The sequence below is a fragment of the Mus musculus genome, chromosome 19 (assembly GCF_000001635.26).
Source record: "Mus musculus strain C57BL/6J chromosome 19, GRCm38.p6 C57BL/6J".
NCBI classification, from domain to species: Eukaryota; Metazoa; Chordata; class Mammalia; order Rodentia; family Muridae; genus Mus; species Mus musculus.
In genome coordinates, this window is record NC_000085.6 from 53,600,168 (window position 1) to 53,614,759 (window position 14,592).

The following is a 14,592-nucleotide window of genomic DNA, read 5'->3' on the forward strand; positions in this document are numbered from 1 at the left end:
TTCCTGCCGGCCTCTGGAGCGGGGCTCCTCCGAGTCGGACTCCCAAGTGATTCTCAGCAAAACAAGAGGATAAGAAAATCCTTTTCTCAGATCAGGTCCGTCTAAGAGGGCCGCGGGAGAGGGGCCTTTCCTACGCGACAGAGTGGAACCGGCCCAGACTCCCCCTGCGATCCGCATCGCTTCCATCGTGGTTCCGCCCGACGCGCGGGCCCCGCCTCCGCGGCCGCCGCCATTTTGTTTGGCCACAGGGGGAGCGAGCGGGAGCGAGCGGAGCGCTGTGAGGAGGGGGCTGTCTTGCTCGTCTTCCGAGCCTGCGGCCGCGCTGCTGCGGTGCTGAGGCGACGCCTTCCCCCTGCCGAGGGGCGCGGAGCCATGTACATCAAGCAGGTAAGGGCCGTGAGAGGCGGCGGGGTGTCCCGGAGCGCGCCGCGGGTGGGTTAGGGCCGGCCTGGGCTTGGGGGGGCGGGGAGGAGCGGGGCCCTGACGAGCCGAGCGCCGGGCTGCAGTCGGCGCTTTCCCCCGGGGCGCGGTGCGTGGAGCCGAGCGGAGCCGAGCGGGACCGGGCGCGGCGGGCTGCAGGCGGAGGCCCGGCTTCCTCGGGCGCCGCGGGCTGCTGCGAGCTGCTGGGAGGCCGCGTCGTTCTGCAGGCAGGCATGGCGGTGCATGGACCGCCTTCGCGAGGCCCCGGGCTGGGCTGCAGGCTCTCTCCGCCTTGCCTCAGGCTTTGCCCCAGCAGGGCGGACCCTCGCAGCAGGTCGCGTCGCGCCTGCTCACTCGGTTGTTTACTTCTGTCAAAATGCTCTTCCCGCGCGCGAGCGCCGAGCCCCCGGGACACGCGCTGGGCGACGTTTTTCTATTGGACGGGTCAGGCTCGGAGCGTTGCGATCCTATCTATCCCCTTTTCACTTAATTTTTATTATCTTATTTCTTTTTCTCAATGGACTCATTGGGGCTGGCCAGTGGTTTGACTGAAGGATGCCCTCTCACTGGGCTCGCAGGCTGGCAAGCTGCGACCAGCTCGCTCGCCCGCCCGCTCGCCTGCCTGCTGTCTGGACCTTTACTGTCGTGCAGAGCTCGGGGTCGAAGCCGCTGGGTTTGGAGAGCTTCTCCCAGAGCAGCCCTGCACCAGCAAGGGTTGCAGGCCATGTCGGAAGGGGTTTAGCGAATCTTTAACTTGCTTGCTCCCGATCGCAATGGTCTCCGCCGAGTGGACCGTTTCTGTCTTGCCTTGCGTGAGAAGCAAGAGACGGAGAAGGAAAGAATGTTGCCCTAGAAGTGCTTTCTGTGTTCTCAAGGGTTGTCTCTTCTTTAATAGGTGATCATCCAGGGCTTCCGAAGTTACCGAGACCAAACAATTGTAGATCCCTTCAGCTCCAAACATAATGTCATCGGTAAGTAAGTGTTCTTGGTTTACCATGTTAGACTTAGAATTGCTACCGATAGACGTGACAGGCCAGGGGAGACGGGAGTTGTCTTTGAATGTTAATATTCCTCCATGGGATTACCTGTTTCGTGTCTGCACCGATGAATTGCTTATTTTATAAAAATAAAATTTTTGTGTAACTCAGACGGATAAATCATTTTGGAGCCCAGTGGTGTAAGTTAAGTAGTGGAATGTTTGCCTAGCGTGTGTGTGTGTGTGTGTGTGTGTGTGTGTGTGTGTGTGTGTAGGATGTTGATGATGTGTCTTCATTTCAGAACCTTTTACATGAGAGGGTGTCGCCTGTTTTGTTCTTAGTCCATCACTGTTACTTTCTTTGAAGGATGGCTTATTTGCAGATTGTGGTCTTTTTCCCTTGCCAATTTCTTTGTGAGTGTGAGTTTTTATGAGAGACGTGAACAGACACTACCTGTCTCAGAAGGCCATTGGAAAGAGTAAAGAGAAGGGATATGGAAATTTGAGATTAAAGCTCACATGATTGTTGCCATTAACAGTACTTAGTTAAGGTTTTTTTGGTGTTTAAAGTCTCCGTTTTGCTGAGGAAACCACGTGCCACTGAATTTTGAAGGATGGATGAAGTTAGTGCTAGACTTGAGAGGTTCTGGCATTGGTGGTTTGACTGTTACAGTGTCCTAGTTGCAGTTTGCTAGGCCAGCCAGATGAGGTACTCTAGACAGTGGGCTAGGTGGTCCTGGAGAATAGAGGTTGGGGTTTCTGGTACCAGCAGGAGTGAATTCTGATGGGGCCTCATCGGGACCTTATCTAGCACTGTCAGTACAGGATAGGTGAGATCTGCGAGCAGACTTAGTCGAGGGGAAAAAAATGCCAGTGTTCACAGAAGGCCTTTAGAGAACAAGGCATTATTTACATAACATATGAAAGAAAACAACGAAGGAAATCCAGGAGTGGTTACTTAGTTCCAGCTACTCAAGAGGCTAAAGTGAGAGGACTCTTGAGTTGAGGAATTGAAGATGAATGTAGTCTGTGGCAGGACGGTTGGAGGCTAGGCTCTTTCTGCTGTTGGTACATGGGCTGCCCCCTTTGTGAGAGTAGAGTAGCCTGCTGTTTGTTCTCCTTGTGCTTGAGCTACAGAGGGTGCTAACCGACTAACTCGCAGCACAAGCATCTCCATTGTACTGGGCTTTTGCTGCATTTCATTATAGGAGCTTCCTGGTGTTTGCTAGTCTGAAAATCCTAAAAATGGAGAAAAAGAAATAATAACTAGGTTTTATGATATTTCTTATACTTCTAAGCTGAAAAATGCCTTAATATTTCAGTTGTGTGGTTGTCATCTGTGGAGATAGTGATTGCTATCTAGAATCATGTCTATGAGGTCTGTTAAGTATTTTTGTTTTAGTCAGATAGCAGTAGTTCTTTCCCTTTGCTTGCAACATAGTTTCTTTTGAGAGGAAAGTAAGAATTCTTCTATGTTTTAACTAAGATAAAGCTCCTTTCTTGATGCTACTTTTCCTGCCTGGTGCTGTTCACTGTGAGACAGATGGGAAGTTGTTATTAATGGGAAGAAAGTGGGAAGTAGTTAGGCAGTGAAGTTGTCTTTTAAATATATAGTGATGGGCTGGGGAGGAAGCTCAGCAGTTAAGAGCGCTTGCAGAGGACCTAGTTTGATTCCCAGCACCCACAATGGTGGTTCATAACCATTCATAACTTGTTTGAGGGGATCCAATCAATGCTTCTGACCTCCTGGCACCAGACACACATGCATGATATGCATATACATACATGCAGGTAAGATACACATACACAGAAGATGAAATAAGTAAACCTAAAAAAAACCCAACTTGTTTAATGATTTTGAGCCTAAAATAAAAGATTTGAAAGCAAATACCTCTTGAGCTGATCTTTGCCTCTGTGATTGCCCAAATATTGTTTGCCCTGTATGTCCTTGTCTCCAGTCTTCAGATCTGACAAAGACAAACTGAAGATACATTAGAGCAAGGAAAAACTACCCTTGTGAATCTACAGTTTTTTTATCATTGTTCCCTAAAATAGTATACTATGACAGTTACTTATGTAGCATTTCTGGCAGAGAGTACAACAAAAGGATCAATTTCTTTGTCTTAGTCAGGGTTTCTATTCCTGCACAAACATCATGACTAAGAAGCAAGTTGGGGAGGAAAGGGTTTATTCAGCTTACAATTCCATACTGCTGTTCATCACCAAGGAAGTCAGGACTGGAACTCAAGCAGGTCAGGAAGCAGGAGCTGATGCAGAGGCCATGGAGGGACGTACCTTACTGGCTTGCTTCCCCTGGCTTGCTCAGCCTGCTCTTATAGTACCATGACTACCAGCCCAGAGGTGGTCCCACCCACAAGGGGCCTTTCCCCCTTGATCACTATTTGAGAAAATGCCTTACAGTTGGATCTCATGGAGGCATTTCCTCAACTGAAGCTTTCTCTGTGATAACTCCAGCTGTGTCAAGTTGACACAAAACCAGCCAGTATAGTTGACCCCTTGTCAACTTGACACACAAACACATCACTAGTAAGCCTCAACCCTTACATTCTTATTCATCCCCAAGATCTAAATAACTTTAAACATCCCACTGTCTTTACATATTTTTAAAATTTCAATCTCTTTAAAATATCCACCTCTTTTAAAATTCAAAGTCTTTTTACAATTAAAAGTCTATTAACTGTGGGTTCCACTAAAATAGTTTCTTCCTTCAAGAGGGAAAATATCAGGGCACAGTCACAATCAAAAACAAAAATCAATCTCCAACCATCCAATGTCTGGGATCCAACTCAACGATCTTCTGGGCTCCTCCAAGGGCTTGGGTCACTTCTCCAGCCATGCCCTTTGTAGCACACACGTTGTCCTCTAGGCTCCAGATGTCTGTACTCCACTGCTGCTGCTCTTGGTGGTCATCTCATGGTACTGGCATCTCCGAAACACTGCATGACCCCTTCAGTCCTGGGCCCTCAATTGCAACTGAGGCCTTCCATGGCCTCAGCTGCTCTGCGTGACCCCTTCATGCCTTCAAAACCAGTACCACTTGGGTGACCCTTACACATTACCAAGTCCTGCTGCAGCAGGAGTACAACCTTGACTATCTCTGGAACACAGCCTCTTTGTGCTTTCAGAAAACACTTCCCAGATGTCACCTCAAGGATGCTGGTCTCTTCTTAATCACCACTAATTTCTTAGCTCCAGCTAACCAGCATCAATAGTCCCAGAAATGCAAAGGTTTTGCTTTAGTAGTTCTGGGATCTTGTTAATCACAGCTGATTCTTCAGCCTTAGCTAACCAGAACCACAGAATAATCAAACTCCAAAACAGCATTGGCCCTGAAAAGAGTCTTTAATTTTCCCTCTGAAATTTCACAATCTAGGCCTCCATCTTCTGCAATGTTCTCAACATTATCTTCCAAGCTCCTACACAACATCTGACAGAGCTCTTAACACTGAATGGATCTTCTAGCCCAAAGTTCCAAAGTCCTTCCACAGTCCTCCCTAAAACATGGTCAGGTTGTCACAGGAATACCCCACTCTGCTGGTACCAATTTGTCTTAGTCAGGGTTTCTATTCCCGCACAAACATCATGACCAAGAAGCAAGTTGGGGAGGAAAGGGTTTATTCGGCTTACACTTCCACACTGCTGTTCATCACCAAGGAAGTCAGGACTGGAACTCAAGCAGGGCAGGAAGCAGGAGCTGATGCAGAGGCCTTGGAGGGATATTCCTTATTGCCTTGCTTCCCCTGGCTTGCTTAGACTGCTCTTTTTTTGTTTTTTGTTTTTGAGATAGGGTTTCTCTGTGTAGCCCTGGCTGTTCTGGAACTCACTCTGTAGACCAGGCTGGCCTTGAACTCAGAAATCCACTTGCCTCTGCCTCCCGAGTGCTGGGATTAAAGGCGTGTGCCACCATGCCCGGCTTCAGCCTGCTCTCTTATAGAACCAAGACTACCAGCCCTGAGATGGTCCCACCCACAATGGGACCTCCCTGACTTGATCACTAATTGAGAAAATGCCTTGCAGCTGGATCTCCATGGAGGCATTTCCCCAACTGAAGCTCCTTTCTCTGTGATAACTCCAGCTGTGATGTCAAGTTGACATAAAACCAGCCAGTACATTTTTTTTTCTCTTTCTTTTTCTCCCCTTCCCTTCCTCTTGCTCTGGCCTGCTTGTTCCAGGCCCCAAGGATCAGATTTATAATCTTACTTAACCATAGCATTGGATATTATAACTAATCCAGAGAGGACCTGTAGGCTTGTATGTACACGTTATGCCATTTTATTGAAGGGGTTTGTGTATCTTCAGACATTGGTATTCATGGCTAGAGAGGATGTCTCTTCTAGAACCAATCTTAACCCTGTGTATACTATGGATGATTTGTAGATAATTTTTAGGGGCCTTCTGCCAGTTTTTTAATAAATAATTTAGGATATTATGAGAAATCATGAAAACTAAAAGAAATTAAATTGTAATTCCATCTAGAAATGATTGTTCTTCCACTGTCTCTCTCTCTTAAAATTTCATTCACTCATTCATTCATTCATTCATTTTGAGGCAAAGCTTCACTATATAGTGCAAGCTGGGCCTTAAATTCTTGATCCTCCTGCCTCAGCCCCCTGTGTGCTAGGATTACAGGAATATACCATGTTCAGCTCCAAAATCATTAATAAGGAAACCCCGGGCTGAGTGGTGGCTCAGTAATAAAGAGCATTTGCTGAATTGGGTTTCTACTACACACACATCAGGAGGCTAACAGCCACTTAGGATCCAGCTTCAGGGGATCCAGTGTACTCTTGGCTTCCTTGTACACAGACACACACAAATGTTTTTTTAAAAGATAGCTGTGTTAACCTTGGTTTTGTGGAAGACAGAATAAGCAGGCATACCTGCTAAAAGATTTAGTGAAAGTTAGTCTTAAGGGTAAGAGTGAGGGGGGAAACTGATATGAACCTTTTTTCCTTATTTATGTTTTAGTTACTTTTTCTGTTGCTGTAATAACACTGTGACCAAGGCTACTCATAGCAGGAAGAGTTTATTTGGGATGTACAATTTCAGAGGGTTTGAGTACATGACCATCATGGTCAGAAACATGGCTGCAGGCGTGGTGCAGTAATAGTAGTTAAGTACTCACCTTTATCCACAAGCATGAGGCAGAGCTAACTGGGAATGGCATGGACTTTTGAAACCTCAAAGTCACTCCCAATGACACACCTTCCAACAAGGCCATACCTCCCAATCCTTGCCAAACTGTTTCACTACCTGGGGACTATTCTTGTTCAAGCCACTACATTGTGTATGGTTGTTTTGTTTGCATGTGTGAGTCTACTATGTTCATGCTTTATGCCTACAAAAATCATAAATCCTCTGGAACTGGAGTTAAGTCATGGCTGTGAACCATGTGACTGCTAAGAAGGGAACCCAGATCCTCTGCAGTAATACATGCTCTTAACCACCCAGTGATCTCTCCAGCCACCATCTCAGATTTTTAAAGAAGACACATTTGCTTTGTTGTCGTGTTTGATAACTTCCAAACAGCTTTCTGGATCCACCATGCCTTGAAAGATCAAATGAGAGAAGTCTGGAGAACGATTTGTCCACTGGTGCCTGCCATCCAATTGGTCATAGTTTACTGCATAAGACATAATTATTCCCTGGTGCTTTTGGAATGTTTTGCTCTGGATACGAACTCTGAAGTACTTGTGGTGTTACAGTTTCCCTTATATATTCACAGGCCTCTCTTGAATGTATCTCAGAATAGGCTGAAACAACCAAAGATACTGTCCTGTAGAAACCTTGACTACCTCAGGATTCCATTAAGAGTTTAGACTTATTTAAGCTTTATTAAATAAAAATGGGTTCACCTTAAATGTTGGTAAATCCATTTTCTACCCCTAGAATAAATGCTTGTTTTTGTTACATTGAGGCTAGAATAATTTTATTTTCCATATAGTCTTGGGTAGCCCAGTCTGGCATCAAACTTAAGATTGCTACCTCAGAGCAATCTTGGCTGATCTGAAGCTTGCTGGAGTCCTTTCTCTGCCTTCTGAGTTACGGGCATGTGCCACTATGCCCAGCTCAAAATAGGTCTTGAATGTCTACTTTTATTAAATATCTACCCATCCTTTTAGATTTTTAGTGTTTTTACTCTATGGATAGGAGTAATTTTTATAGAGATGCTTGTGACTTATTTTTAAGATGTGAGCAGGCACAGGTAGCAGTGGAGGCAGAGCCATTGGATTTCTTTGGAGCTGGAGTTAGAGGTGGTTATGAGCTCAGGTGGGTGCTAGGAACCAAGCCTGGGTCCTAAAGAGGGCTATGCTCTTCTCTAGCTCCAGTTGTCATTTAAAGTACGTAAACTCACTTTATCTTTTCAGCTTTTATTTAGAATTAATTTTGACTTTATGGGAGTTTTTCCCAATGAGAACAAGTGCTTTTTTTTGTTTGTTTCATTGTTTTTTGTTTTTTTTCTAGGCAGGGTTTCTCTGTATAGCCCTGGCTGTCCTAGAACTCACTCTGTAGACCAGGCTGGCCTCGAACTCAGAAATCCGCCTGCCTCTGCCTCCCAAGTGCTAAGATAAAAGGCATGCGTCACCATTTATTTTTAGTCATCATAATTTTTTATTATACTTTTTACTCCCCACCCTGCCCAAGCGTTATGGTTAATTTTGTGTCAGCTTGACACAGGCTGGAGTTATCACAGAGAAAGGAGCTTCAGTTGAGGAAATGCCTCCTGGGCATTTTCTCAATTAGTGATCAAGGGCGGAGGTCCCCTTGTGGGTGGCGCATCTCAGGGCTGGTAGTCCTGGGTTCTATAAGTGAGCAGGCTGAGCAAGCCAGAGGAAGCAATCCGGTAAGGAACATCTCTCCATGGCCTCTGCATCAGCTCCTGCTTCCTGACCTGCTTGAGTTCCAGTCCTGACTTCCTTGGTGATAAACAGCAGTGTGGAAGTGTAAGCTGAATAAACCCTTTCCTTCCCAACTTGCTTCTTAAGTCATGATATTTGTGCAGGAATAGAAACCCTGACTAAGACACCCAGTAAGATATGTGCATCTTTTGCCTCTGACTTGAATATGTAATGACAGGGATATTTTTGTAGTCATTGTATAGTTTAAATAAAGTTAACATTAATTTCTCTCCAGTTTTTAGTTATTTTTGATTGGCCCAGATGTATTCTTTACAGAATTCCCCTATAAAAGATCCAGTTTATTATTAACTATTAGATGTAATTGCCATATTTCTTTAAACTCCCTTAATCCGGAACATTCAACAACATTCATTTTTTCCCTTTTAAAAATGTATTTGATAATGTATATACTTATAAGTCTTCACAAAAGGACTCCATTAACCTCACTCTCCCACCACACACTGAAGCCCCGCCCACTTAACTTCTCTCCTCTGCTCCACTGAGTTTCATTATTGTTGCTTGCAGGAATGTGAGTCTGGGGCTGCTTAGCTGTTGGAGCCTGTCAGCGCTGCACTGTTGCAGACACTGATGCTCTTTCCTCAGCACACATTAGTTACCCTCAGTGCGTGGTGGGGCCTCATGTAGCCCACAGCCCTCAGTGATGAAATGGTCCAGTCTTGTGCAAGTGATCATAGCTGCAGTGAGTTGACGGCTATACTGCCATCCATGTCTACCAGACAGTCTCGGTGGGTGGTGCTGGCACACGCCTTTAATCCCAGCATTCAGGAGGCAGAGGCAGCTGGAGTTCCAGACCAGCTTAGTTTGGAGTGAGTTCCAGGACAGGCAGAACCACAGAGAAACCCTGTCTTTTTTTTTTTTTTTTTTAAAGGACGACGACGACTTTCATTTAGGGACAAGCACTTCATAGTCTCTGCAGTTTGGCAGTTCTAGGTCATTGCATTAACCACTGCAAATCTGTAAAAGAGATGCTGCTCTGATGAAGTCTGAGAGCAGCACTAATCTATGGACACAAATAACTTTTTAATTTAAACTTCACAAGCATCTTTTTTTTCTTTAAAGATTTATTTATTTATTACATGTAAGTACAGTGTAGCTGTCTTCAGACACACCAGAAGAGGGCGTCAGATCTCGTTACAGATGGTTGTGAGCCACCATGTGGTTGCTGGGATTTGAACTCTGGACCTTCGGAAGAGCAGTCGGGTGCTCTTATCCACTGAGCCATCTCACCAGCCCCCTCACAAGCATCTTTAATTAAACTACTGAGCACTAGAAAGGAGAGTGCATGTGACTCCTGTAGCTATTTGGAATTTGTGCACATTTCTACACAACAGTAGGTTTAGCATTTCCCCTTGTTTGACGTGATGATCGTTTAATCACTAGAAATTGTAAGACAGGAAATACTGGATAAGATGTACACACACTAAAATATTATTCACTGTCTGAAACTGAAATTTAACCAGCCATATGTATATTTACAATTTTCTTTTTAAAAAAAGTTATGTATATAGTGTTTTACCTGCATCTATACCTTCAGGCTGGAAGAGGGCACCAGATTTCATTATAGATGATTATGAGCCACCGTGTGGTTGCTGGGAATTGAACTCAGGTCCTCTGGAAGAGCAGCCAGTGAGTGCTTTTAACCTCTGAGCCATCTCTCCAGCCCCCTGTTTACAATTTTCTAAAATACCTTGTATTGGTTCTTTGTGAATTTCACATCATGCATCCTAATCTCCCTCATCTCTCACTGGCCCCTTGTACCCGCTATCTACCTTTGCAGCACTCCCTGGCCTCCAAAAACCCTCATTGTGAGAGATACAGTATGTCCCACAGTATGCTCTTTGTCCACGCTTCTTTGCTTGCATGTTTATTGCAATGAGCCATTGGTCTGGTTTGAGGCCTCCGGCTTGTGCTACACACAGTCAATCAATACTGGAATCTCACTGGGACTCCTCTGATACCCTGTTGTTGACCTAAGTCACGGAGATCCTGATGTTTGGGATCTGTAGGACTGTCTTCTTCAATTCAATAGTTCCACAAGTCATTGATGAGGGTAGATACTGGGGTGGACCAACTCAGCCATGGATCTGGGCCTGAGAGTTATTTGAGCCGGCTAACTCCCCTGTTAGCATACCTGGGACAAGCTCTCTAGCACTGCCCTGGCTCACTCATCAAAGGGCATAAACATGTTTAGAAGCAGCCTTATACCATGTCCATGTAGGGTCTACAGAAATGGCTCAGGAATTAAGAGCATCTGGGTGCTCTTTCAGATGACTGTTGGATTCTTAATACCCACATGGCAGTTAAACCATTGTCTGAACTCCAGTTCTAGGGGATTTGATGCTCTTTTCCGGACCCTGTAGACACCAGGCATGCATGTGGTGACCAGATATACTTGTAATCAAAACACCCATACACATAAAAACAAAATCTTAAAAATTGTCGGCCGGGCGTGGTGGCTCACGCCTTTAATCCCAGCACTCGGGAGGCAGAGGCAGGTGGATTTCTGAGTTCGAGGCCAGCCTGGTCTACAAAGTGAGTTCAAGGACAGCCAGGGCTATACAGAGAAACCCTGTCTCGAAAAACTAAAAAACTGTCATGTCCATTTAACAAAACTGTAGAAAGTTCTTCCCTGGGGCTCTGATGATCCTAACCCTGAGATTTGTATAGGCTTATAGTATCCACCTGTGGAGGGAGCCTCACATCTAACCAGAAAGCCTAGGTTACCCCCACAGTAGTCATGCCACAATTGCACCACTGGGCAGATCTTACCAGGCAGGTCATTGTTGCAGTTTATGGGGTCCGCAGCCGGGTTGGGACTATTGATAACTTTTCTCCCCCAGCAGCTGCTGTAGTACTTTCCAGTCCTATGAAAGCTGGCAGGAAACTTGCAGCTCAGATAGAACTTGATATCTCAGTGTCTTGCAACCAAAGTCTGTGGTGTCTTCAGCAATAGGATCTCTCAATATAGTTCTATGTAGTCAGCCAAGTACACTGGCAATAATCTATAATGTTTGTGGGTGCTTGGAGACTCCCTGATCAACAGCTTGTGTGTGGTACTAGGGGTTTTATTTTATAGCATTTCACTACTAGGAGGTTTATTCTTCTATGGACAGTATTTTTATTTAGCTTATTTACTTAATATTTATTTAGTTTTACAATAGGCCTTGCTGTGTCTGTCACAGGCTGTTAATTAGAAGTCCCTAGCCTTTAGCCTTTAGAGTGTTTAGATTACAGGTCTGTACCAATCAGCTTGGTAAATTTTTGTCTTTTATTGCATTGGTATTTCTGAGAAGTGCTACAGTGTCCTGTGTTTTCACAGCAGTTTTGGAGACAGGTCCATTCACCTTATTGGTGCTGTTAATTACTGTTAACTGGTTGGGGGCACGGCTAGTGTTATATGTACTGTTTTTTTCCCCTTGTAAATAATTAATACAGGGAAATGCTTTTGGACCATGCAACTATTCTATTCCCTTTTATTCTACTCTCTGCATTTGGGTATTTTGCCTGTATTTATGTCTGTACCATGTGCATAACTAGTGATTGGAACAGAAGAGGACATTAGATTTCCTGGAACTGGAGTTGCAAACTGAGAACTGAATTCAGGACCTCTGAAAGAGGAGCCAGTGCTTTTAACACTGAGCCATCTCTCTAGCCCCATGCAACTGTATATTTTTTAAATTGCCTTTATACTTAACAATTATTGATGAGTTTTGCCCTTAGTTTGATAGTTCCAAAATAATGATTTTTCTATTTGTAGCATTCTTTGCTTTTTATCACTTGACAATGGGTATCCCCTTTTAAACAAGAGCTCTCCATGTTTATTTATCTTACTATTATTGTAAAACTAATGAATTGTTTCTTCTACTAATCAGGGTAGCAATTTTGGTTCTCAAATTACCCAGGATTTGGCTGGTGAAAGCCAACTATGTAGATTTGTTAATATTCAAATTCAAGTGCCTCTCGGAACTGGAGAGATGACTGGAGTTATGAGCACATAGTGCTTTAGTGTAGGGTCAGGGTTCAGTTCCTAGCACCCTTCACTCAACACTTCTGTGTGAATGCACACACACACACACACACACACACACACACACACACACACACACTCCTAGCACTTAGGAAGCAGAGGCAGGTTGATCTCTGTGAGCTCATGGTCTCTCTGGTCTATAGAGCAAGGGCCCAGGCCAGCCAGGGCTATAAAATGGAGAGATCCTGTCTCCAAAACCAAACCACCAAACACCTTAAAAATAAAGCTAAACGTCTTTAAAACATGCCTTGTAGCTGGGGATGGTGGTGTACACCTTTATTCCCAGAACTAGGGGGCAGAGGTAGGAAGATCTCTTGTTAGTTTGAAGCCAGCCTAGTCTATATAGCTAGTTCCAGGTTACATAGTGTGAGACCCTGTCTCCAAAAACAAAAAACCACACAAAATCAAAGAAGTGCCTTATAATTGTCTCTACTTTTGTAGTTCCACTAGGCTGCATCAGTGTATAAGGCTGATCATAAGTAATTTAGCATGAGAATGCATGGGAGCGTAAATGCTTAAGCATTTTAGAAAGGTAACAGTATGTGAATCTAATTGCTAAAGTAGCATGTATAATTTAGGTGTAATTTTTCATGCATTTTAATGAGTTACCAATGTCAGGTAGCAGTTACTTCTACTTAAAATATTAGAAAAGAGCAAAAGAATCAAGGGAATGGGGTGCCTCAGTGGGTACGGTGCTTGCTCTGCAGGCATGGGGCTTGATCAGCATCCTTGTCGAAGTGGGGCATGCCTGTAGCCTTAGCACTGAGCCTGGAATAGATTGTACCAGGTTACTGGCCAGTCAGTGTAGCTAAAACAGTGAACTGTAGGTTCAGTGAGAGATTGTCTTCAAAACTAAGGTGAGCAAGAGAGGAAGACACCCATGTTGACTTTTGCCCTTCACAGGCATGCATAGGTGTACGCAAATACAACAGACACAGACAATGAAAGAAAAGAAAATCTGTCTGAAGGCAAGCACTTGGGTAGCTGAGGCAGCAGGATTATAAGTTAGCAGCTAGCCTGGACTGCATAATATGAGACTAACCAGGGTATGTACAAAGATTTGGTTTCAAAATAGAAGAAAGAAAGACTATCATATAAAGTCTATATAAAGATTAAACTCAGTAGGTGATTACAGCTCTGTTGGTTTCTTCTGCTCACTACTTTTTATTTGAATATTAAGGTAGTATGTTAGAAAATTGCATTTAAAATTTTAAAGTCAGTTTAATACGTTTGAATTGTCTGGTTTTTATATGAACTAATCTGTAGTTTTTGAAATTTTATAGTGGGCAGAAATGGCTCTGGAAAAAGCAACTTCTTTTATGGTAAGTATAGATTTCTGGATTTTTTAACTATGAATTCAAGTGTCTTTAAGATGGTTTATTAAATAATTGATTTCTGAAATGATGTTTGTATGAAACCTAAGAAGTCATACATGGTTGTTGTTTAGTGTAGCAGGTTAGATCTGAATTGTGTGTGTTCAGTCTGTCTTTGAGACAGCAGAGACACTTGTTGAAATTATTTATGCTGTAATAATGGCAGTGTCTATCTTAGATAGAGTCTAAGAAATGATAGAGCAGTGTAGCAAAAAATATTGATACCTATTTGAAGATGATAGAGATTTGAAAATTCTCTAAGGATGGAAATATAAGATGCCTTTGTTAAATTCTTTGTGGAGAAAAAAATGAGGCAAGTTGGGCTGTAGTCTAAGGAGGGGTTAAAATGTTAACTTAGTTGGTGGTGCTCATGGAAACCAGCGCTTAGTAGGAGGAAAGGGTCTGTGTCTTTACACATGTGTCTGAGGGATGCAGAAACAAACTCCTGTAATGGCTGTGACTCGGTGCTGGTCAGAGAGCAGATAGAAGGAAAGCGTACAGCTCAAAATCCCAGAGAAAGGAGGGCAGTTTCAATCCACCCATCCCATGAGGAGGAGGAGACCAGTCTCTCAGAGCAGGTAGCACTGTACATGAGTGTTGCCTCCCTGTGTTCTCAGGCTGACTTGTAGTTTAGAGATCTCTTAGGACCTGGACCAGAATAGCTGAATTAAAGCATTCTGTACCTTGACAGTGGCCCACTAATTAGGTATTTTGTGTGTAATGAGGACATAAGCAGTGCGGCAGGAGCTGGGAATTTAGAACGGTTCCCTGTATTTCTTAGTTAGTAGAAATGTGTTCAGGTGTAGCAGTGTGTTGTACATTATTAGGCAAAAATATTTTTTTAGGATTAAAACC

General features: G+C 43.9%; 1 protein-coding gene across 1 annotated transcript in view; it reads left to right on the forward strand.

Annotated features, from left to right (window-relative positions):
* Positions 1-228: 228 nt before the first annotated feature.
* Positions 229-14,592, forward strand: part of Smc3 (structural maintenance of chromosomes 3) — a 45,436-nt gene continuing 31,072 nt past the window's right edge. Inside the window, exons 1-3 of the mRNA NM_007790.3 lie at positions 229-387; positions 1,316-1,391; positions 13,648-13,686. Coding sequence (NP_031816.2) covers positions 373-387; positions 1,316-1,391; positions 13,648-13,686 — 130 coding nt within the window. The 5' untranslated portion in view covers positions 229-372. The remainder of the gene's footprint in view (positions 388-1,315; positions 1,392-13,647; positions 13,687-14,592) is intronic.